Source organism: Ranitomeya variabilis, chromosome 1, assembly GCF_051348905.1.
Source record: "Ranitomeya variabilis isolate aRanVar5 chromosome 1, aRanVar5.hap1, whole genome shotgun sequence".
In the NCBI taxonomy this organism is placed as follows: Eukaryota; Metazoa; Chordata; class Amphibia; order Anura; family Dendrobatidae; genus Ranitomeya; species Ranitomeya variabilis.
This window is the reverse complement of record NC_135232.1, coordinates 658,220,177-658,242,133: the sequence shown is the minus strand read 5'-3', so window position 1 is coordinate 658,242,133 and position 21,957 is coordinate 658,220,177. Positions and strand designations below refer to the sequence as shown.

General features: G+C 46.0%; 1 protein-coding gene across 1 annotated transcript in view; it reads left to right on the top strand.

Annotated features, from left to right (window-relative positions):
• Nucleotides 1–21,957, top strand: part of BAZ1A (bromodomain adjacent to zinc finger domain 1A) — a 152,307-nt gene that overhangs the window by 35,765 nt on the left and 94,585 nt on the right. The window contains exon 9 of the mRNA XM_077262762.1: nt 10,414–10,571. Coding sequence (XP_077118877.1) covers nt 10,414–10,571 — 158 coding nt within the window. The remainder of the gene's footprint in view (nt 1–10,413; nt 10,572–21,957) is intronic.

Here is a 21,957-nt window from a genome sequence, read left to right as displayed (position 1 = left end):
ATTATAGTTCAGATTAGAAAAAAACCCAAAACAAACAGCTGTTGGCAGCACTCCATAGAAGTCAATGGGGGTATACAGAAACTGCATATCTGAAATTGGTTCTTGTACAGTATATTGTTCTTTGGTTCTATCCAGCATAATATAGCAGAAAAATCTGTGAACGTCAATGCCATAATGATCTTTCATACAACAAATCAAATACCTATCCTTGTAGCTTTATAATCTGGTAATACACTTGTGGCATGCAACTAAAAGCTTAGGTAGTCACAAGGCCTCCTGTGTAACAACCCATTGAGAGAACCCTATGTTTTATCTCCTATTTATTCTAGAATATGGGACATTTTTTTTTGGACATAGAGCATGTCACTCCTTTCAGCATTTTGCACTCACTGAATGCAATGGGTAATGAAAAAAGCAAGTACAACAGTAATGTAAAACCCATTTTTATTTTTGTGATTTTTCCAGGTTTACCATTTTGTCTTGGTCTCCTGAGATAGCATTTGGGATTAGTACAGTTAAATTAAATTAGCAATGTAGTGTACAAAGTAAACATTGGCCAACAAAGGTGTGAGATTGAACAATGCCTGTGGCTGACCTAGGTGTGAGGTAGGACAATGCCTTGAGCAAGTCTATGGCTAAGCAAAGTGTGAAAGTTAAACTGTGTCCTACAAACTCAATGCACTGTCAGTGTCTTTGGTAAATTATTCCAGACAAATTCACCTCCCTCTGCTGTTACATTTGTAGGTGTATTAGGCTACTTTCACAAGAGCGTCGGGCTCGGCCCGTCGCAGTGCGTCGGGCCCAGGTTACCGACGCTAGCGTTGTATACGCCGCACAACGGGGGCAGCGGATGCATTTTTCCAGCGCATCCGCTGCCCCATTGTGAGGTGCGGGGAGGTGGGGGCATTACATGTATCTTTTTTTTTTTTGTGCCGACGGTCCGCCACAACATGGCGCAACCGTCACACGACGGTTGCGACATGTGTCAATCCGTCACAATACGTCGCTTAATGTTAGTCTATGGGGGAAAAACGCATCCTGCAAGCACTTTTGCGGGATGCGTTTTTTCGGCCAAACGACGCATTGCGACGGATTGCAAAAAACGCTAGTGTGAAAGTAGCCTTATGTTCATGAAAAATGTCTTCTATTGGTGACCTGTGTTCATGCTTCTGTGGTGGAAGCAAAGCTGAACTTTGGGATATTGATAACGCAGCAAAAACTGTACCTAAACGTGCATTTTTGACGCTGACTCTTTTCTGCTAAGAGTGTAGGTTTTGTTGCAGAAAAAGCAGCAATAATGCCTAGTGTGAACTTAGCCTAAATATCTGCAATTTTTATTCGCTTACCACTAAAAAACAGAGCAAGAACATCCACTTCAACATATTTGTATAAAAATATTCAAATAAGATTATTATAGTCACCTTAATAATCAATATACAGATCACAAAGACACAAAGTACAAAATGTGCATGCTGTCAGCACAGACATAAAGCAGGAGGCATTACAAGGAGAACATGACAGTAGCCATGTTTAGAGGGGGAGTACAAAAATGTACCCTTCTGGTTGCAGCATTAGTCCCTATACAATGTATGGCCATGTATATACATATCACTAGGTCCAATAGTACCCGTATCACGGCCACCACATGGATAAAATCACAGAGTTAAATACAATAGCTGCTTACCCATTGGTAGTCAGGGTTCGTACCCCCACCTCACTTGGCACCCCGGACGCGCGTTTCGCGTGGCTTTTTCAACAGGGTATACATGTAACGCGTCTCATTGTGCTTTAAATATACTAAAAACCGGAAGTGAACGCCGGTAATACCGGCGCATGCGTAGCGGCGTCCAGAGTTCACCAATCAGCAGAGCCATCACTGCTGGGCGCGTGTCAGCGCGGCAGCAGGGCGCGGGAGCGCCGCTTATCTACCTTGATTATAAGACCCCACAAAAGGGCATCCTCAGCGTGATCTCACGCATTACCACCTGGCACTTAAGTGTTAAACTCCATCTCCTAGGACTATTATCCTCTCCTCTGTGCACGTATAAGCGATTATATGATTAAGGCTCTGGATGAGCCGAAACGTCATAATAATTACCTCTGGTCGCTTTTCATGTCACATAGTCAATTTTGTCAATAAATTCTTCACCCTTTTGCAATATATATACAGAGTGTGCGGTGTACTATCTTCTCTATCGACTTTTGATACATGGCATGCCATGCATGGCATGGCAATGCCCTCGCATTTGTTCGCTCTGGGAAGAGGTTTTCATGTTTACGAGAACACTCTTAGGAATTCCCAACCCATACTCGCCAGAGGGCTGTGCACTGGTTATCCTAGAGAAGTCCTTGTGTCAACATAATCACAGATTTTTTTTATTTTACGGGACATTCTTGCTGACTAGAATGCTGGCTCTGAGACGGATGTGGGACTTAACTCCTATTTCTCAATGGAAGAAAATAGTTAACATAGTAATTCCTTATGAAAGTTTGGTATATAAAAATAGATTATGCTCTTAAAAATTCACTAAAATGTGGGACGGATGGTGTGCGTCTTGTACCTCTAAAGCTATATGCCCACATTGCAGAATTTTCCTCATCGAAACCGGACACCCTTACCGGGGAATCTGCTTGCGTGTTTTTTCTTGCTTTCTTTTGTGGTTCTCTCGCGTATTTGTCGTGTTTTTAATGCGTCCCAATATAATTCTATAGCAGCAAAATTGCCGCAATTCCGCAAAAATAATGAACATGCTGCATATTTTTCCGCGATGCATTTCCTCTGCGGAAAAAAACACAGCATAAGCACAAAAATTGCAGAATGCCATTAAAAATAATGGGATGCGTTTTGTAAGCGTTTTTCTAAGCCTTTCCGCAGCGGAAAAACGCCGCAAAAACGCTTATAAAATCGCAACGTGGGCGCATAGCCTTATACTTTGAGAGAACTGAGCTGATGCATTTTCAATGTTCTGTTTTCTGATAGTGTAAGAGAGATGGGTTGCGAGATAGATATCTTAATATATACAGTACAGACCAAAAGTTTGGACACCTTCTCATTTAAAGATTTTTTTCTGTATTTTCATGAGTAAGAAAATTGTACATTCACACTGGGAAAAGGGAAGGGAAAGGGAGGAGCTTTATGGATTACACCGCTGTGCTCATAAGGCCCCTTTCACACATCCGTTTTTTTTTACAAAATTCGACGGATTGCGACTGATTGCAAAAAACTGATCTGTCACAGATTGTGATAAACGGAGTCGGAGTCGTTTTTTCACCAGATCAGACAAGCTGATCCGGCTAATTGGATCCTAAAAAAAAGTCGGAGCATGCTCAGTTTAAAAAAAACAAACAAACAAACAAAGAAAACGGAAGCTGTCGCCAGATTCCGTCATTTGACGGATTCGGCACCATAGGCTTCCATTCTAGCAAGCTGCTGTCCGTTTTTTCGAGGGACACAAAAATGTTACTTTGTCTGTCTCCGGCCACCGGACAGACGATTTTCAACAGATCCGGCGAACGACGGATGAAACGTGAGGCCATCCGTCGCTAATACAAGTCAATAAGAAAAAACTGATTCGGCGGTATCAGTTGCTGGATCTGTTTTTTTTCAATATTTGACGGATTGCGACTGATGGCAAAAAACTGATGTGTGAAAGGGGCCTAACAGGAAGTTGCTGTGCACATGTGAGGTGGGAAAAAGGGTGGGGTGGGACAATGAGAGGAGTTTGTGTTGCAAATCTGTAGTCTTGAATATTTGATGTGCAATATAATTAAAATTTGTTAAACTAAGCGCAATTACTATGCCTGGGCAACGCCGGGCTCTTCAGCTAGTGATAGATACAAATAAAAATGTACCCAGCATTACTAATACTCTTAAGATTAATTTTTCTTCTCTTGGGATATTGCATACAAAAACGTGTGTGTGTGTATATGGTCATGTGACAGCGACGTCATGGAAGGTCCTTCTTTCAGGGCCTGTGATCACGTCGCGGTCACATGACCGTGACATCATGGAAGGTCCTTCTGGCATACCATCCTTGGGACCGGATCCTGCCGCTTCATGGAGCCCTCATCGTAGCGTCGCTAGGAGCGCGAAAGGTGGCGGATGGTGAGTATAGCAGGTTTGTTTGTTTTTTATTATTATTTTTAACATGACATATTTTTACTTTTGATTCTTCATAGGCAGCGTCAATAGTAAATACTTGATGACACACAGGGTTAATAGCAGCGGTAATGGAGTGCAGTGTGTGAGCGGTGACTGAAGGGGAAGGGGATTATGGAGCGGGCGCCGTGCAGTGACTGCAGGGGAGTAGGGGAGGGACTAATCGGACTGTGCCCGTCGCTGATTGGTCACGGCAGCCATGACAGGCAGCTGCCGAGACCAATCAGCGACTTGGATTCCATGACAGACAGAGGCCGCGACCAGTGAATATCCGTGACAAAGACAGACAGAAGGACAGACAGACGGAAGTGACCCTTAGACAATTATATAGTAGATATATATGTATATAGGCCCTATTCTAACCCATGGGGTATTCTAGAATATGTATGTATATAGCAGCCACATAGTATATAGGAGCCATGTAGGATATAGCAGACAAATACTACGTGGCCTGTGCTATATACTATGTGGCTGCTATATACATACATATTGTTGTAGAAAACCCGATGCGTTAATAAAAGCCACGTACTGTATAGCGCAGGCCACGTACTGTATAGCGCAGGCCACGTACTGTATAGCGCAGGCCACGTACTGTATAGCGCAGGCCACGTACTGTATAGCGCAGCCACGCAGGCAACGTAGTATATAGCACAGGCCACGCAATATAGAACACTGCCCACGTAGTATGCAGCAATGTGGGCACCATATCCCTGTTAAAAAAAAAAAAATAATTAAAAAAAAAAATAGTTATATACTCACCTGCCGGGATCCAGCGAAACTCTGGCAATGCGCGCGCGGCTGCCGCCATCTTCCGTTCCCAGGATGCATTGTGAAATTACCCAGATGACTTAGCGGTCTCGCGAGAATGACGTAGCGGTCTCTCCTCTCCTCCAGACCCTGGGAACCATCCAGGACCGCTCCCTGCACACGCCGTACCTGGCGTATAAGACGACCCCTGACTTATGAGATGATTTTCAGGGGTTAAAAAGTTGTCTTATACGCCGGTAAATACAGTAATAATAATAATAATATTTACCGTATATACTCGAGTATGAGCCGAGATTTTCAGCCCATTTTTTTGGGCTGAAAGTCCCCCTCTCGGCTTATATTCGAGTCATACCCAGAGGTCGGCGGGGGCTGTCTAATTATACTCACCTGCTCCTGGCGCGGTCCCTGGCTGCCCAGCGCCCCAGCTTCTTCCTGTACTGAGCGGTCACATGGTACCGCTCATTACAGTAATGAATATGCGGCTCCACCTCCCATAGGGGTGGAGACGCATATTCATTACTGTAATGAGCGGTAACGGTGACCGCTCAGTACAGGAAGAAGCTGCGGCGCTGGGAAACCAGGGTCTGCACCGCGCCAGGAGTAGGTGAGTGTACGGGGAGGGGAGTGCAGCGCTGCGTGATTTTCACCTGCTCCTCGTGCCGCTCCGTTTTTAGCGTCTTCTGCAGTGATACTCAGGTTAGAGGGCGCTGTGGCGTGGTTAGTGCGCACCCTCTGCCTGAACGTCAGTGCAGAAGACGCTGAAGATGGAGCGGAGCCGGAACGAGGAGCAGGTGAATATTGAAAGTGCCGCGGCCTGAGCGAGAGGTGAGTGTGATTTTTTTTTTTTTTTTTTTTTTTTTTTTTTTTTTAAATCACAGCAACAGCAAATGGGGCAAGTGTCTGTATGGAGCATCTTATGGGGCCATAATAAACGTTTGTGCAGCACTATATGGGGCAAGTGTCTGTATGGGGCCATAATCAACGTTTGTGCAGCACTATATGGGGCAAATATCTTTATGGAGCATGTTATGGGGCCATAATTAACGTTTGTGCAGCATTGTATGGGGCAAATGTCTGTATGGAGTATCTTATGGGGCCGTAACGTTTGTGCAGAGCTATATGGGGCAAGTGTCTGTCTGGAGCATCTTATGGGGCAATTATTAACCGTTATGCAGGATTATATGGGGCATATTTTAATATGGAGCATCTTATGGGGCCCTCATAAACTTTATGGAGCATTATTTGGGACTCCTGATTCAGTATGGATATTCAAAAACACTTAACCTACTGATGTTTCAATTAATTTTACTTTTATTGGTATCTATTTTTACTTTTGACATTTACCGGTAGCTGCTGATTTTCCCACCCGAGTCATTAAGTTTTCCCAGGTTTTTTGTGGCAAAATTAGGGGGGTCGGCTTATACTCGGGTCAGCTTATACTCGAGTATATACGGTATATAGCGCCAACGTATTCCGCAGCGCTTTACAAATTATAGAGGGGACTTGTACAGACAATAGGCATTACAGCATAACATAAATCACAGTTCAAAATAGATACCAGGAGGAATGAGGGCCCTGCTCGCAAGCTTACAAACTATGAGGAAAAGGGGAGACACGAGAGGTGGATGGTAACAATTGCTTTAGTTATTCGGACCAGCCATAGTGTAAGGCGCGGGTGTTCATGTAAAGCTGCATGAACCAGTTAACTGCCTAAGTATGTAACAGTATAGACACAGAGGGCTATTAACTGTATAAAGTGTATGAGCACATGATGCGAGGAACCCGATTATGGTTTAAGTTTTCTTTTTTTTTTTTTTTGTTTGTTTGTTTTTTTAATGGGCCACACAGGGATATTTAGGTTAATGCATTGAGGCCGTAGGCCAATCTGAACAAAGGAGTTTTTAGGGCACCCTTAAAACTGTGGGGATTAATCGTATTAACCTGGGTAATGCATTCCAAAGAATCGGCGCAGCACGTGTAAAGTCTTGGAGACGGGAGTGGGAGGTTCTAATTATTGAGGATGCTATCCTCAGGTCATTAGCAGAGAGGAGGGCACGGGTAGGGTGGTAGACTGAGGGTACCGTCACACAGTCACACTTTGATCGCTACGACCATACGATCCGTGACGTTCCAGCGATATCCATACGATATCGCTGTGTCTGACACGCAGCAGCGATCAGGGATCCTGCTGAGAATCGTACGTCGTAGCAGATCGTATGGAACTTTCTTTCGTCGCTGGATTTCCCGCTGACATCGCTGGATCGTTGTGTGTGACAGCGATCCAGCGATGCGTTCGCTTGTAACCAGGGTAAACATCGGGTAACTAAGCGCAGGGCCGCGCTTAGTAAACCGATGTTTACCCTGGTTACCAGCGTAAAAGTAAAAAAAAAAAAAACAGTACATACTCACATTCCGCTGTCTGTCCTCCGGCGTCTCAGCTTCTCTGCACTGTGAGCGGCGGCCAGCCAGAAAGCGAGCACAGCGGTGACGTCTGACGTCAGACGTCACCGCTGTGCTTTCCGGCCGCTGTGCTTACACAGTGCAGAGAAGCTGAGACGCCGGAGGACAGACAGCGGAATGTGAGTATGTACTGTTTGTTTTTTTTTTTTACTTTTACGCTGGTAACCAGGGTAAACATCGGGTTACTAAGCGCGGCCCTGCGCTTAGTTACCCGATGTTTACCCTGGTTACCCGGGGACTTCGGCATCGCTCCAGCGCCGTGATTGCAACGTGTGACTGCAGTCTACGACGCTGGAGCGATACTCATACGATCGCTGCGACGTCACGGATCGTGCCGTCGTAGCGATCAAAGTGTGACTGTGTGACGGTACCCTGAGACCAGAGAGGAGATGTAGGGTGGTGCTGAGCCATGGAGTGAGCCATGGAGTGCTTTGTGGATCAGGGTAGTAGTTTTGTACTGGATTCTGGAGTGGATGGGTAGCCAGTGTAATGACTGGCACAAGGTAGAGGCATCGGTGTAATGGTTGGTGAGGAATATGATCCTGGCAGCAGCATTCAGGACAGATTGGAGCGGAGAGAGTTTGGTAAGAGGGAGGCCGATTAGTAGAGAGTTACAATAGTCCAGATGAGAATGAATAAGTGAGACGGTAAGAGTTTTTGCAGAGTCGAAAGTAAGAAAAGGGCAAATTCTAGAAATGTTTTTGAGATGCAGATAAGAGCGAGCCAGTGATCGAATGTGGGGGGTGAATGAAAGCTCGGAATAAAGTATGACCCCAAGGCAGCGGGCATGTTGCTTTGGAGTAATGGTGGAACCGCACACAGAGATGGCAATGTCGGGCAAAGGTAGGTTAGTAGAGGGAGGAAACACAAGGAGTTCAGTTTTTGACAGGTTCAGTTTCAGATAGAGGGAGGACATGATGTTAGAGACAGCGGTAAGACAATCACTGGTGTTTTCTAAAAAGGTCGGCGTGATATCAGGAGAAGACGTCTATAATTGGCTGTCATCAGCGTAGAGATGGTACTGGAAACCAAATCTGATTGTTTGTCCAATAGGGACATTATACAAAGAGAAGAGGAGGGGGCCTAGGACTGATCCTTGAGAAACCCCTACAGTAAGGGGAAGGTGAGAGGAGTAGGAACCAGCAAAAGATACAGTGAAGGAGCGGTCAGAGAGATAGGAGGAGAACCAGGAGAGAACGGTGTCCTTGAGGCCGATGGAGAGGAGCATAGTGAGGAGGAGCTGATGATCCACAGTGTCAAATGCTGCGGAGAGATCCAAGAGAATTAGAATGGAGTAGTGACCATTAGATTTAGCTTTTAGTGGGTTATTAGACTTTAGTGAGGGCAGTTTCAGTAGAGTGTAAAGAGCGGAAACCAGATTGAAGAGGGTCTAGAAGAGTTATCTGAGAGATAGCAGGTAAGACTGGAGTGGACCATGCTTTCGAGGAGTTTAGAGATGAAGGGAAGATTATAGACAGGTGTATAATTAGGGGCACAGTTTTGATCGAGGGATGGTTTTTTAAGTAATGGATGTATGATAGCATGCTTAAATGAGGAGGGAAAAATACCGGAAGAGAGAGAGAGAGAGAGAGGTTGAATATTTTTGTTAGGTGAGATGTGATAGCCGGGGAAAGGGACTGGAGGATATGTGACGGAATAGGGTCACTGGTGCAAGTGGTTGGGCGAGAAGATGCAAGGAGCGTGATTACTTCTTCTTCTGTAACTGGTTCAAAGTCAGAGAGTGAACTAGATGCAGTGGGGGAGAGAGGACAGTGCATGTTATGAATGGATTGGGAGATAATTTCCTGTCGAATGTGGTAAATTATTTTCTTTGAAGTAATTGGCCAGATCGTCAGCGCGGAGATCTGTGGTTGGGGCCTGCACTCTTGGGTTGAGTAGGGACTGGAAAGTCATTTGACAGTGAGGTGATGAGGGTGTTGAAATAGGTTTGTTTGGAGAGGTGAAGGGCAGAGTTGTATGTTTTTAGCATGAACTTATAATGGATGAAATCTTCAGGTAGATTAGATTTTCTCCACAGATGTTCGGCGCACATGGAGCATCGCTGCAGGAAACTTGTTTGCAGCGTGTGCCACGGTTGTCGCCGTCTGTGCCGAGTTGTTCTATGTATAGGAGGTGCAGCTTCATCCAGGGCACTTTGCAGGATTTCATTGTAATGCTTCAGAGCAGAATCAGGACATGAGATGGAGGAGATTGGGGCCAATGAGGACGGCAAGTTCTTCATAAGTTTTTGGGTGTTAATGATCTGTATGTTTCTGTAAGGGTGGAAAGTGGGGGCGACCTGAGCGGGATGGCAGTTTTTGATAGAGAAGGAAAGAAGGTTGTGGTTAGAGCGGGAGAGGGGAGTTTGTGAAATCATCCACTGAGCAAAGCCGGGAGAAGTCGAGGGAGTTTCCATCTTCATGCGTTGGAGAGTTAGTATGCTGTGAGAGGCCGAAAGAGGAGGTTAGAGATAAAAGGTGAGAAGCCGATGGGGAGAGGGGAGAAGCAATGGGGATGTTAAAATCACCCATGATGAGGGTGGAGGTGTCACAAGAGAGAAAGTGTGGATGTGATCCAGGAACTGATGAGAGGGGCCGGTAGGATGATACATGCATGCTCTGCCAATTCTCCGTTCACTACAGTGTGAGTCAGGGCTGCGAGTCTGAAGATAAGTGCAGGTCCCAGAGCTGTGATCCATTTTATTGCAGATGTTTGCAGCCTCTCCTGGAGGTATCTCATAAATGTCTGAGCTGGGAATACACCTGTGATTTGTTTGATAATTCATCAATGCTAAGGGCTTGATTACAAAATGCAAATAAAGCGGAGAAAGTAGGCCCTTTCTTGTACATCTGCCAATAGGGTTCAAATATTTCCAAACTTGTTCACATTCTTTCTTTCTGGGATTCCTTCAGGGGTTGCACTCATTTCCTAAAAACCAAGATCATAGTTAATACTAGGTTAAAGTTTAGGACTGTAATTGTTTAACTCCTTTTATAAAATTTTTTTTTTTTTTCTTCTTTTTTTAGAAATTGAAAAAGAGAGATTGCGAAAAGAACGTGCTGAACGTATGCAGTCCAGGAACAGAGATATAGTACTACAGAAAGAAGAATTTAAAAAGACCGTCCAGGTGGAACGACTGAAGAAACAAGAGGAACAAAAGATTATCAAACTTGAAAGGGAAAAGGTAACGCAGTCTTTGCTTTCATGTACCTGGTGTGGTCTGCCTTCTCAGATTGGCATCCATGACAGCCTTACCTTAAGGCCAGGGTCACACTTGCGAGTGCAATGCAAGAAGCTCACGCATCGATGCCCAGCACTCGGGACCTGAGTGTGCGGCTGCATAGAAATACATGCAGCCCCACGCTCCGTTCCCTAGTGCCATCGGCAGTGCTGGGACTTGATGTGAGAGACTCTAGTGAGTTTCTCGCATTGAACTTGCAAGTGTGACCCCGACTTAAAGCTAAGAAAAGCCTCACCACCTTTGTGAAAAAGTTCTGCAATGTCACTTGTGTACTACATGGTATTTCTGTTATCCTAAAGGACCAACCATGAAAGGAGCACCCAGAACCATCAAGGTGTATGAATATACCTGGTACAGGGACTGTGCCATTAGCCTGTAAAGTAATAAAGTAATAGATAATGTTTTAATGCTGAATATCCATGTAGGTGCACAGCAGTAGGGATACCAGACTTGGTAGCCTATTGAGAAAATGACCATAGCACTCAAAATTTGCAGCTGAAGTAGACAAGAAAATTAATTGAAGTGTCCTTTAAAAAAAACCCCTTCTATTGTAGCCAAATGCCCAATGTTTCAGTCAAAACGAAACGGAGTTGAAGTCCATAAAAAGACCCCCCCCCCCTTACAAAATGGAATTAAACAGATTTGAAATAATTTAAAATACTTTTATAAATTAGTCTGTAAGTTGTATTTTTTTTGTATGGTATAGTAATAGGGCTGTGTAAATTCCTGATGCACTACAATCTCTAGTAATAGTTTATGAATTGTCACTGTTCATGTGAAAAATTGTGATTTCATTGGATTTTCTTTTTGTGAAGGTGTTTTTCGCTTACTGAATATTTCTTAGATTAGTAATTTGCGATTTGTCCTTCATTGGGGGACTCAGACAATGGGTGTATGCTGCTTGCCACTAGGAGGCTGACACTAAGTTAACACACAAAAAGTTAGCTTTTCCTCTTCAGTATGCACCCCCGTGCTGGCTCCCAGAGAACCAGTTCTTGCTTAGTGTCCATAGGAGGCACACAGGTCTGGTCTTCAGACCAAAAACGCTTATTTTATTTTTACATTTTTACCAATTTTTACATTTTTCCAAGTGGAATGAAGGGGTGACGGATCCTTTCAAGGCGAACATGGAGAGTGTCTCCTCTCCGTATCCTCTTCCGCAGCCAGGCCTAATGTCGGACAGTTAGCCCTGTCACATCCTAGAGGATTTAACCCCTTGGATGTACAGTGGCCGCCCCTCTTTAGGCTTCCAAGCAGCCCCCACTGCACCACCACTGTTAAAGCGGATGGTACAAAGAGGCGGGCGGTCCCTCTACACCTCCCTTCTAAAGGGATGGTGGTTTGAGGTTTTTCCCCCTTATCCCTGCACCGTCCAAACAAGCGGCGGCACAGGAGGACCTGCAGCAAGCTGCTTACCTGCCACCCGACAGCTTCCACGGGTAAGTGCCGGGGCTGGAGGGCTCCTTTCAGGCGGTCTGGGGCGGCGCTGGTTATGGGGGGCCCTTTTTTTTTTTTTTTTTCTTTTTACTGCGGGGGCGCACATTTGGCCCCTTCCGGGGCCGCAAGCTTAGTCCCCGGCTTCGACCCTATACTAGGCCGCAACCTCTATCTCCGCCCATGCGATGTGGAGGCTCCGCCCACCGGTCCTGACCTTTTTTTCATAAGCACTCTCAGGACTCGGCTGCAAGTGTTCTCAGTTCAGACGCCATGCAGTTGAAGAAGCGCTGGAGGAGCGGGGACACAGACCTGGGTAACGGAGTGCTGCATTTTACATCCTTCTCCCTGCTGTAACCCCTTTTTTCTCAGCAGTATCCCTTCTCAGCAGCCCCTATTATTATAGGGCCACAATGAAGGGTACGACATGTCCCAGCCCAAGACATCTAAAAAGTCTATTAAGACTATGGCTATATTTTTTATTTTATTCCCTTCCTGCCAGTCTGCATTTCCTAAGGCTCAGAGTTTGCCGCTCTGCAATGCCTGTGACCCCAACTTCGCTCAGGAGCCCTTCTCCGCCACTGAGCCCGGTGTACCTAGTCCCCCTGAGTGGGCTTCCTCACTGTCTCAATCCATGGCTTCGCTGGCCAAAGCGATTGAATCCCTACGAGATCCTTCGGTAGACCAGAGCGTTTGCAGGACAGATGTAGACGGATCCTCCTCAAGCCGGGAGCAGTCGGTTAGCAGGGGCCGAAAGTACTCTAGAAGCCCTCAGGCACCTAGAAAACGGAACCGTAGCATGTCTCGTGAGTAGACACGTGCCTTGTCTCCTCAGAGCTCCGTTTCTCGCTCTCACTCTCCAGAGTTCAGTAGCGAACGCGAATCTGATGGTTCCTTAGATCCAGATTTTCAGAAAATGGTGGATTCGCTGATTGAGGCTGTCAACCAGGCTTTAAAGGTTGAGGAAGATTCCGGCTCCGCTCCGGATCAAACCGTGTCCTTTAAGAGGACTAAACGCTCTCATAAGGCATTTGCTAGTCATCCTGAATTTAGAGCCATAGTTAATAGGCACAGAGAATGCCCGGATAAACGCTTCACAGGACAAAGGCCTCTTGAAGCAAAGTATCCTTTATCAGCTGATCTGAAAAAAGATTAGCCTGAATCTCCGGCGGTAGATCCCCCAGTATCCCGCCTAGCGTCCAAAACTCTCCTGTCCGTGTTGGATGGCTCATCCATCAAAAATCCCACAGACCGTCAGATAGAAAGTTTGGATCGCTCTGTCTTTGAGGCCTCAGGTTCGGCTCTCTATCCATCCTTTCCCACAACAACGGGTAGCTAAGGCAATGGTTTTCTGGTCAGAGAGCTTAGCTACTTCACTTTAGAGCAGTAACCTTCCTCCAGAGGCGGCACACCTTGCCAACCAAATTTCCCAGGCAGGCGATTACCTGGTACATGCATCCTTGGATGTGGCCGGTTGTGCTGCTCAGTCAGCAGCCAATGCCATCACTATCAGAAGGCCATTATGGCTCAGAGTGGATGGCGGGCTCTGCGTCAAAAAAAGACTCGCCTCACCTCCCTTCCTTATCAAAGCGGTTGCTTATTTGGAGAAAAGCTGGATCAGCTTATTTCCGATGCTACGTGAGGAAAGAGTAAATTCGTTCCCCAACAGAGACTTGGGCATCCCTTTCGGAGACTGCAACAAATCCTTTTCCGTTCCTTTCACTCCACTCCAAGCTGGACCACTACCACTCCTTCGTCCGGTTCAGGACGTTCTCCACGAAGGGATGGAGGAGCTCAGGTCTCGTACAGACCTAACCAGCATTGGAAGTACCGACCCAAGCAGTCGAGACCTAAAGATCCTAGGTCCCAGAAATTTTCCACACGCTGACTACCAGCACTATCCAGTCGACACAGACAGGATAGGTGGCCACCTACTACTTTCGTCAGGTCTAGCTTTCTGTCGTCTCCAAGTGGGTTAGAGATCTGGTGTCTTCCGGATGCAAGATCGACTTGGCTACGTGCCCCCTACGTGCCCCCCCCCCCCCTTTTTGTTTCTTTCCCTCCCATCCTCCCTCAAGGGCAAACACTTTCTCCCGGGCCATAGACTTATTGCGTCACGATGGCGTTATTGTCCCCATCCCAGAAAGCAAAAGGTTTCAGGGTTTCTATTCGAACCTTGTCGTCCCCCCAAAGATAGACAGAAAGGTAAGACCCATACTAGACCTCAAACTTCTAAACAAGTTTGTCAGGATCCTCATGGAATTTCTGCGCTCAGTTATCACTTCCCTGGAAGAGGGAGAATTCTTGGCCGCAATCGACATCCAAGATGCTTTACTTGCATATTCCAAATTTTTTTTTGTGTGTTCCCCCCCCCCCCCCCCCCCCCCCTCACGAGAGATTCCTGCGCTACGTCATTCGCGACCAGCATTTTCAATTCACGGCCCTACTCTTCAGCCTCGCTGCGGCCCCCAGAGTGTTCACAAAGGTCATGGTGGCTGTCTTGTTCATCCTGCACTCTCGGGGCGTGATCGTTCTGCCCTATCTGGACGACCTATGGATCAAGGGTCTGTCTTTCCACGACTGCGTGGAGTCCGTTCGCATTACTTGCGATACCCTTTCTTGCCTGGACTAGCTAATAAACTTAAGCAAATCCTCTCCTGTCCCAGCCCAACAGATTAACTTTCTAAGAATAAGAGAAAGAGGACAGCGCCACAACGGTCAGTGATGAAAAACTTACAAGTTTAATCTGCCAACTGCGGCGACGTTTCGGTACAATGACCTTTATCAATCAAAGGTCATTGTACCGAAACGTCGCCGCAGTTGGCAGATTAAACTTGTAAGTTTTTCATCACTGACCGTTGTGGCGCTGTCCTCTTTCTCTTATTTTGGATTGGACTTTGGGGCTGGGTTGACCCCCTGGCAGGGACTTGCGCCAAACAGGCTAATGAAAGCCATATGGATACAGGGTGCGGTTTAACTTATTTTGGATTTTTAACTTTCTAAGAATGTCCCTGGACTCGTCTCTGGGGGTTTGTAATTCTCCATCCAGACAAGGTCTTAGCCCTTCAACAAGGAGCCCGAGCGCTTAGTCAGTCTTCCCCTCGCTCCATCCAGTTTGCAATGAGGGTACTAGGATAGATGGTGGCCGCAATGGAAGTGGTCTCTTTTGCCCAACTGCACCTTCGTCCCCTACAACATGCCCTTTTGGCAGCTTGTGACAGAAACCCGTTCTCTCTCAACCGCAGGAGCCACTTGTCCCTGCAGGTCAGACAGGCTGTCAGGTGGTGAACGTTGAACTCTTCCCTCCAATCGAAGCAACCGATCAACGTTCTGGAAATCCGTGCTATTCAGCTGGCCCTGCAACAGTTCCATCTTCTAGCGGGTCACCCCACCCGTATTCAATCAGACAGCGCCACGGCTGTGGCATACATCAATCAAGGGGGTACCCGCAGCAGGGCGGCCATGTCCGAGGTAACTCGCATCCTTCGATGTGCAGAGAACAACCACTCGGTGATCTCAGCGGTGCACATTCAAGGAGTGGAAAACTTGACAGCGGATTTCCTCAGCCGTCAGGGTCTCACCCCCGGGTGAGTGGGAGCTTCATTCTGAAGTCTTCAACCAGATCTGTCTTTGCTGGGGGACCCCGGATGTGGATCTCATGGTGTCCAGACTGAATGCATAGATTCCCCAGTTTATAACAAGGTACCGAGATCAAAGAGCAATCTGAATAGATGCTCTGGTTTTTTCGTGGCACCAATTCTGTCTTCCGTACATTTTTCTCCCTCTAACGTTACTCCCCAGAGTAATCAGGAAAATCAAGGCGGAAGGATCAATGGATCCTGGTCGCTCCCGATTGGCCATGCCGAGCATGGTTCGCAGAGTTGGTATGCCTCGTCGCAGACATACCCTGGAGGCCAGATCTGCTCTCCCAGGGCCCGATCTACCACCAGTACTCAAAGGCCCTGCGTTTCACGGCGTGGCTGTGAATCCTGGGTCTTGACCCAGGCTGGGTTTTCTCAACAGGTCATTTCCACTATGGTTAGTGCCCGTAAACCCACATATCTATATCGATCACCGTACCTGGAAGACCTTTTTTGCTTGGTGCAAGGATCGCGGTCTTTCCCCTCTCGTATTCTCAGTTCCCACCATTTTAGCGTTCCTACAAGCAGGTCTGGACTCCGGCCTGGCACTCGCCTCTCTTTAAGGGCCAAATCTCCACTCTCAGTCTTATTTCAGAGACCTATCACGTCAAAACTTCAGGTTAAGACCTTTCTTCAAGGGGTGTCACACGTCTCTCCTCCCTATCACATGCCTTTAGAGCATTGGGACCTCAACTTGGCCGCCACATCCAGTTGTTGATTTATAGGCAGAACAAGGGAAAGGCACAACAAGTTATAAGAAAAGAGACTCCAGAAATATTGTGGGCAGTGCAAGTATTTACTACAATATATAGGTCATAAGAGCTGATGGGGCAGGTGTACAGACACTTGGTATGGTTTTCTTCTACTTACATATTTTAAGTTGTCTGCTCCTTTTTTTTTTTTTTTTGAAGAACATTTGTAGAATGTTACTTTAGATTCGCTACTTGTCATTCTTCTTGAGGGTACTAGCACTCCTCATGTTGTACTACTAATCTGCACCACGACTTTGTCAAATGATGTCACAATGACATCCAATGGATCACTTAGGCCTAAGAAACTTGAGATTTAGACTGTGCACACGTTCAGGATTTTTCTCATTTTTTTTTTCTCGTTTTTTCGGCCGTTTTCTACGGGAAAGACTATTAAAAAACGCATACATAAGCATCCCATCATTTTTAATGCATTCTGCAATTTTTGTGCACATGATGCGGTTAAAAGCACAGCATGTTCATTAATTTTGCGGATTTTTTGCATTTTTGCCGCTATTTAACCCCTCTCTGACCTTAGACGTACTATCCCGTCGAGGTGACCTGGGCCTATCTGACCCTCGACGGGATAGTATGTCATAGCGATCGGCCGCGCTCACGGGGGGAGCGTGGCCGATCGCGGCCGGGTGTCAGCTGACTATCGCAGCTGACATCCAGCACTATATGCCAGGAGCGGTCACGGACCGCTGCCGGCACTTTAACCCCGGCACACTGCGATCAAACATGATCGCAGTGTTCCGGCGGTATAGGGAAGCATCGCGCAGGGAGGGGGCTCCCTGCGTGCTTCCCTGAGACCCGCGGAGCAACGCGATGTAATCGCGTTGCTCCGAGGGTCTCTTACCTCCTCCCTGCAGCAGGCCTGGATCCAAGATGGCCGCGGCATCCGGGTCCTGCAGGGAGGTGGCTTCACAGTGCCGGGAAGCCTCCAGGAGTTGTGCATGTCAGATCGCCGATCTGACACAGTGCACAGCAAACTAACATGATGCTTCCCCCCCCCCCCCCCCCCCGCTGCCGGCACTTTAACCCCGGCACACTGTGATCAAACATGATCCCCCCCCCCCCCCCCCCCCGGGGCAATGTTATAGTGGGGGGAAAAAAATTCACATGTAAAAAAAAATCCCCCCAAAAATAAAAAAAATATATATTGTACCTATAAATACAATTCTTTATCTAAATAAAAAAAAAAACAAGAAAAGTACACATATTTAGTATCGCCGCGTCTGTAGTGACCCGACCTATAAAACTGTCCCACTAGTTAACCCCTTCAGTGAACACCGTAAAAAAAACTAAAACAAAAAAACACCGAGGCAGAAAACAACGCTTTATCATACCGCCAAACAAAAAGTGGAATAACACGCGATCAAAAAGACGGATATAAATAACCATGGTACCGCTGAAAACGTCATCTTATCCCCCAAAAAACGAGCCGCCATACAGCGTCATCAAAGAAAAAATAAAAAAGTTATAGTCCTCAGAATAAGGCGATGCAAAAATAATTTTTTTTCTATAAAATAATCGTATAAAAGCGCCAAAACATAAAAAAATTATATAAATGAGGAATCGCTGTAATCGTACTGACCCGAAGAAATTCATGAATAGCTGGTTTTTTGTCATTCTGCCTCACAAAAATCAGAATAAAAAGCAATCAAAAAATGTCACGTACCCGAAAATGTTACCAATAAAAACGTCAACTCGTCCCGCAAAAAACAAGACCTCACATGACTGTGGACCAAAAAAATATTTTTTGCTTTAAAAAGCTTCTTTCTGTGTGTGACAGCTCCCAATCATAAAAATCTGCTAAAAAACCTGCTATAAAAGTAAATCAAACCCTCCTTCATCACCCCCTTAGTTAGCGAAAAATATAAAAAAATGTATTTCCATTTTCCCGTTAGGGCTAGGGTGTTAGGGTTAGGGCTAAGGTTAGGGTTAGGGCTAGAGTTGGGGCTAGGGTTAGGGTTAGGGTAAGGGTTGGGGCTAAAGTTAGGGTTTGGATTACTTTTACGGTTGGGGATAGGATTGGGATTAGGGTTAGGGGTGTGTCAGGGTTAGAGGTGTGGTTAGGGTTACCGTTGGGATTAGGGTTAGGGATGTGTTTGGATTAGGATTTCAGTTATAATTGGGGGGTTTCCACTGTTTAGGCACATCAGGGGCTCTCCAAACGCGACATGGCGTCCGATCTCAATTCCAGCCAATTCTGCGTTGAAAAAGTAAAACAGTGCTCCTTCCCTTCCGAGCTCCCCCGTGTGCACAAACGGGGGTTTACGCCAACATATGGGGTATCCGCGTACTCAGGACACATTAGACAACTTTTGGGGTCCAATTTCTCCTGTTACCCTTGGGAAAATACAAAACTGGGGGCTAAAAAATAATTTTTGTGGAAAAAAAAAAAGGATTTTTTATTTTCACGGCTCTGCGTTATAAACTGTAGTGAAACACTTGGGGGTTCAAAGTTCTCACAACACATCTAGATAAGTTCCTTGGGGGGTCTAGTTTCCAATATGGGGTCACTTGTGTGGGGTTTCTACTGTTTAGGTACATTAGGGGCTCTGCAAACGCAATGCAACTCCTGCAGACAATCCATCTAAGACTGCGTTCCAAATGACGCTCCTTCCCTTCCGAGCTCTGCTATGCTCTCAAACGGTGGTCCCCCACATATGGGGTATAAGCGTACTCAGGACAAAATGGACAACAACTTTTGGGGTCTAATTTCAACTGTTACCCTTGGAAAAATACAAAACTGGGGGCTAAAAAATAATTTTTGTGGAACAAAAGATTTTTTATTTTTACTGCTCTGCATTATAAACTTCTGTGAATCAATTAATGGGTCAAAGTGCTCACCACACATCTAGATAAGTTCCTTAGGGGGTCTACTTTCCAAAATGGTGTCACTTGTGGGGGGGTTTAAATGTTTAGGCACATCAGGGGCTCTCCAAACGCAACATGGCGTCCCATCTCCATTCCAGTCAATTTTGCATTGACAAGTCAAATGGCGCTCTGTTGTGAATTCTGCTCTTGGGCTCCCTCCGGTGGTTGCTAGTGGTAGTGCAGTGGTCTCTGGATTTTAATCAGGGCAGGTGTTTCTGCTTATTGCAGTTCTATTAGGTATTTAGGTTTTTAGGATCCATCAATCCCTGCCAGTTGTCCATTGTATCTTGGAGGGATTGCATCTCTGTCTGGCTCCACTTGCCCTGCTGTCTTTCAGCTAATATAAGTGTCCGTTTTTTGTTCTCTGTAGCACTCATGCAGTGTGCTTTTATGTGCAGTGCAATCTATTGTGTTTTTGTCCAGCTTTGACTTGTTTGGATTTTTCTGTCATGCTGGTTTCTCTGGAGATGCAGATATACATCCTATGTCTTTAGTTAGATGTAGCATATTGTATCTTCTGCTGTGGATTTTTCTAGTGTTTTAATACTGACCGCTTAGAACTCTGACCTATCCTTTCTATCTAGCTAGAAGGGCCTCTTTTGCTAAACTCTGTCTTTTCTGCCTGTGTATTTATTTCCTCTTAAACTCAGTCATTATTTGTGGGGGGCTGCCTATCCTTGGGGAATCTGCTCTGAGGCAAGATGGGATTTCCCGTTTCCATCTTTAGGGGTATTTAGTCCTCCGGCTGTGTCGAGGTGTCTAGGCCATGTCAGGTACATCCCACGGCTACTTCTAGTTGCGGTGTCAGTATTAGGATTGCGGTCAGTACAGGTACCACTAACTCCAGAGAGAGTCCCATGCGGCTCCAGGGTCACCGGATCATAACAGTACAACTGGCCCACAATGAGTTAAATGCATCTCAGAAGAAGGGAAGAAAAGTGCTGAGCCTTTTTTTTTTCTGTAGTCTGTCTTTACCTCTGGGTGACTGAGGAGCTGTGTGTTGGCATGGATGTTCAGGGATTGGCTTCTCGTGTGGATCAGCTGGCTGCTAGAGTACAGGGTATTTCCGATTATATTGTTCAGACTCCGGTTTTAGAGCCTAGGATTCCTTCTCCTGATTTTATTTTTTGGGGACAGGTCTAAATTTTTCAGTTTTAAAAATAACTGTAAACTGTTTTTTGCTCTGAAACCTCGTTCTTCTGGTGATCCCATACAGCAGGTAAAAATTGTAATCTCCCTGCTGCGTGGCGATCCTCAGGATTGGGCATTTTCCCTGGAATCTAGGAATCCTGCCTTGCTTAATGTAGAAGCTTTCTTTCAGGCTCTAGGGTTATTGTATGATGAACCAAATTCTGTGGATCATGCTGAGAAGACCTTGTTGGCCCTGTTTCAGGGTCAAGAAGCGGCAGAATCGTATTGTCAGAAATTTAGAAAGTGGTCTGTGCTGACTAAGTGGAATGAGGATGCTTTGGCGGCAATTTTCAGAAAGGGTCTTTCTGAATCTGTTAAAGCTGTTATGGTGGGGTTCCCCACGCCTATTGGTCTGAGCGATTCTATGTCTCTGGCCATTCAGATTGATCGGCGCCTGCGTGAGCACAGAGCTGTGCGCGCTGTGGCGTTGTCCTCAGAGCAGACACCTATGCAGTGCGATAGGATTCTGTCTGGAGCGGAACAACAGGGATTCAGACGTCAGAATGGGTTGTGTTTTTACTGTGGCGATGCTTCTCATGTCATTTCGGTCTGCCCTAAGCGTACTAAGAGGATCGCTAGTTCAGTTAACATTGGTACCGTACAACCTAAATTTCTGTTATCTGTGACATTGATTTGCTCATTGTCGTCATTTTCTGTCATGGCGTTTGTAGATTCTGGCGCCGCTTTGAACTTAATGGACTTGGAATTTGCCAGACGTTGTGGTTTTCCCTTGCAGCCTTTGCAGAACCCTATTCCTTTAAGGGGCATTGATGCTACACCTTTGGCTAACAATAAACCCCAGTTTTGGACACAGGTGACCATGTGCATGGCGCCAGCCCATCGGGAGGATTGTCGCTTTCTGGTGTTGCATAATTTGCATGATGCTATTGTGCTGGGTTTTCCATCTATGTCTGTGACTAGTTGGGGTTGTCAGGGAGTTCATGGTGACGTTCCTTTAATGTCAATCTCCTCACGCCCCTCTTCTGAAATTCCAGAGTTCTTGTCTGATTTTCAGGATGTGTTCAATGAGCCCAAGTCCAGTTCCCTTCCACCACATAGGGACTGTGATTGTGCTATTGACTTGATTCCAGGTTGTAAGTTTCCTAAGGGTCGACTTTTCAATCTGTCTGTACCTGAACATACCGCCATGCGGAGTTATATTAAGGAGTCTTTGGAGAAAGGCCATATTCGGCCATCTTTTTCACCATTGGGAGCGGGATTTTTTTTTGTTGCCAAGAAGGATGGTTCCTTGAGACCCTGTATTGATTATCGCCTCTTGAATAAGATTACGGTCAAATTTCAATACCCTTTGCCTTTGCTTTCCGATTTGTTTGCTAGAATTAAGGGGGCTAGTTGGTTTACTAAGATTGACCTTCGAGGGGCATATAATCTTATTCGTATTAAGCCGGGTGACGAATGGAAAACTGCGTT